Here is a 3,339-nt window from a genome sequence, read left to right as displayed (position 1 = left end):
ATTCAGGTTTCAAACTATGAACGCTACTGACTTGGCGTCGTACTAGGGTACTTCCCACATGTTTTCAGCTCCGCCTATGTACCTCCTAGAAAACAGACTTAAAGAAATCTGCTTATTTCGATACAAAACGACGATTTTTCGCCGTTTTCTGGCTTGGATTTGCAAAGAAGAGCTCGAAATCTACAAAACCATCAATTTTTATGGAGATTCAACGGCTGAATTGCAAGAAAACAGCAGAAATGATCAAATTTATTAAAGAAATCCGCTTAATTCGATGCAAAACGACGATTTCTCGCTGATTTTCGCCGTTTCTATCTTGAATTCGCGAAGAAGAGCGAAATCTACAAAACCATCACTTTTGATCAAGATTCAACGGCTGAATTGCAAGAAAACTGCGGAAATCTGCACGAAATCATCAAATTTCTTGGAGAAACCCGCTTATTTCGAGGCAAAACAGACATAGTAATCACGCCCTTATTCAAAGCCTTTGGACCAACAAACCGCAATGCATTATGCGCAAGTAAACCTGACAGCCTTATAAGTAAGTTGATTGGAAAGGGCGTGGACTCACCCCTCTGTAACTTTTTTCATAAAGAGCAGGAAAATATCTTCTTCAGATCTGTCAGCTTTAAAAGTAAACAGATCGAAAAGATCTTAAGCTCACTCTTTGATTTTTTATGATCATATGGTAAAATTTGGATTTCTTTTATAATATTTTTATTGGCGGAACAAAAACACATTTAATCTGAAATAAGACCTGACAATCAGGCGAAATGCAACAAACTTATGTAACTAGAATGAAAACTTTTCCTTTTGCTTAATTTCTCTTCTTGACTACAACCGGCTTCTCTTTCTCTTCCACGTCGCCATCTTTACTGTCCTCATGCAACAAAACATATTCTCTTGAACTAAAAGCAAACTTGATTACATCTTTTTCAAACAACTCATAATATTTGTATGGTTCAATCTTCTTATTATTAATAAACGTTCCGTTGGTAGAGTTCAGATCAATCAAAAACGGCCTGACCCCAGAGCCACCATATTCTCTAGAGGAACGAATGAAACGATACTGTAACACCGCGTGTTGTTTAGAACATGAAGAGTGATCCACTGGCAAATCCACAACGTGTCTGTCGCGTCCTATTAAATACGCACTTTCCCTGTGGATATATAAAATCTCCAGAGCCTCATTGCCTTTAAAAGGGTAGAGCCGCCAGCGCCTATTCGGCTTGCAGGCATCTGGAGGCTGAGTGTACTTCATAACAACGCCGCGGGAAGTGGTTGCTTCTTCAGTCAGTTTTAAAATCTTTTTGAAGGGTTTTTGGTCGCCCCACTTAGGATTCTGGTAGTTTCTCTGGTAGCTGCTTCTACAGACAGAAACGTGAAAACGTGCTAATTGGAAAAACTATCTTACCTATTTCCATAACTTTCTGGATTAGAATAATTTCTGTCTCCACGATTTTGATCGCGCCTGCTTTTGTACTTGTCATCGTAGGATCTGTAATCCCCAGAGCGTTTCTTATCATCAAATCGTGTTTGTCTGCGATCTCCAAAAGGTTTCTTGTCTCTACCTCGTCTACGTCGACTTTCCGATGATGAACTTGACCTCCTCTTTCTAATAAGCTAAATTCCAATTTTCAATTTTTTTTACTAAATTCTTACCTCAGCTGCTTGTCCTTCGCCGTCGTTTTTTTCTTTCTTTTGCAATCATCGTCACGTTTCTGCTGTTTAGCTTTGCGTTTCTTGGATTTCTGTGCCGATTTCTTTGACTTTTCTGATTCAGAGCTTGAATTTTGACGCTTCTTTCCCTTGGTTTTGAGGCGTTTTTTAGTAGACGAGTCGAAGCTTTTAGACAATGAAGAACTGGAACTATCTGACTCTGAAGAACTGGAACTATCTGAATCTGCTGAACTAGAACTGTTTGATTCAGAAGAACTAGAACTATTTGACTCTTGCTTCTTCTTATTGGAGCTCATTTTAAGCTTACTGTCTGTAAAATACAAGTTTAGAGGTTACGTCCACTGATCAACGCCTGCTTGATAGAGAAAACTTGCTACTATATCAAACAGGCGATGGATTTACAATGATGGTTATCGACAAGCCGATGTTGAAATATTGTAATCGAACCATCGCTATTATGGTGGTGTTGGCGCGTAAAGTAGCAAACCATTATGTAACCATTTCTATAACCATTCTGTCATAACAGATTGTTATATAACCAGAACGGGGTTATAAAAAATGATTACAATGGTTAATAAGAAATGGTTTAAATAATATTACTTTTCTTACCAAACGAAGCGCACTTGTTTACGCAAAGCACTATCGAGACAAAGATAGATGAACCGGTTTTTCTGTCAATAAAGAGAGATGAAACATCAATCATCAACCGCTGGATCACGTGATTGTGTTTGATTGGCTACTTGGCTGCATGACGCTGCCGTCGCGCAGGCGCGGTACTTTTAAATATATCAAGCAAAAGTACAACCCGTTTTTAAAATTTTTGACAAATTTTTTCTTTGAAACAATAAAAAATTCTGCTTGAATGGTTCTACAAACAATCAGTGATATTAATTAATATTATTTTTGTTAAAGTTGACAAATGAATTAACAATTAATAGAAGATTTTTTTCAAAAGAAAGATTTAAAGTTTCGGCAAACTTGCGCAGGAAGATTAGCTTCTACGCATGTCTAGTTAAGTCAAGGTCAGGCGTTTGTTATCATCTGCTACCAAATTTACTTTTTAATGAGTGGACCAATAGTAATAGCTAATAACGTTTGTAAGTAAATTGTAGAAGAACAAGAAGATAATCGGTGACAAATAACAACTAAGATAACAACACGATCAATGTCAGCCACTCCATCGAAAATTTACCAACGTTTTCGTGTTCCTGACTATTGTTTTCCTACGGTCATTAAACTTATTTTCAAAAGGTTTAGATCATAACCAGATCAAATAAAGCTAAACGTCAAAAAAATAGGCAACACAGAATACATGAAAGTTAAGTGGCGGGATGCAAACTACTCAATAACAACAATAGAAGCACTTTTAAAAATGCTAAAGAAATAGCAATAGCATGGTCGAATTCAAGAATGACGTTCAAGGAATTAATTATTAAATGAAACTAGTTCTACAAGAAATGGAATCCATGAAAAAAAACTCTTATTTAAAAGAAAAAACCAGAGAAAGAAATTAGAAAAATAAATCTTGTGATAAAGGGTGATCTAGATACGAAAGAAGAAAAACCAAAAGTCTATGCAGGTTGATAAAGAGAACGTAGAAGAACAGTTAAAACGAGCAGAAAAATGGAGTGACATTCTAGTACATAATACTTAACCAAC

At 36.5% G+C, this 3,339-nt stretch overlaps 1 protein-coding gene across 1 annotated transcript; it reads right to left on the bottom strand.

The window, feature by feature from the left end:
- Positions 1-369: 369 nt before the first annotated feature.
- LOC148167640 (uncharacterized) lies at positions 370-1,976 on the bottom strand. The gene is made up of 3 exons (XM_088046918.1): positions 1,663-1,976; positions 1,415-1,615; positions 370-1,367 (listed from the first exon to the last, which is right to left on the bottom strand). The coding sequence occupies exons 1-3, from the start codon at positions 1,974-1,976 to the stop codon at positions 818-820; spliced, it is 1,065 nt and encodes a 354-aa protein (XP_087903044.1). The 3' UTR covers positions 370-817.
- Positions 1,977-3,339: the final 1,363 nt, after the last annotated feature.

The sequence above is a fragment of the Gnatocerus cornutus genome, chromosome 10, assembly GCF_029298725.1.
Source record: "Gnatocerus cornutus isolate USDA-ARS CGAHR chromosome 10, icGnaCorn1.1, whole genome shotgun sequence".
NCBI classification, from domain to species: domain Eukaryota; kingdom Metazoa; phylum Arthropoda; class Insecta; order Coleoptera; family Tenebrionidae; genus Gnatocerus; species Gnatocerus cornutus.
Note: the sequence above shows the minus strand (reverse complement) of the source record. Positions and strands in the feature narration are given on the sequence as shown.

Bases quoted from the DNA above. Each gene is read 5' to 3' on its own strand.
- LOC148167640 (XM_088046918.1), bottom strand. From the start codon at position 1,976: ATGAGCTCCAATAAGAAGAAGCAAGAGTCAAATAGTTCTAGTTCTTCT. The intron at 1,616-1,662 runs GTAAGAATTTAG...TTAGCTTATTAG, and splicing joins GCGAAGGACAAGCAGCTGAG to AAAGAGGAGGTCAAGTTCAT. The intron at 1,368-1,414 runs GTAAGATAGTTT...TTCTGTCTGTAG, and splicing joins CCAGAAAGTTATGGAAATAG to AAGCAGCTACCAGAGAAACT.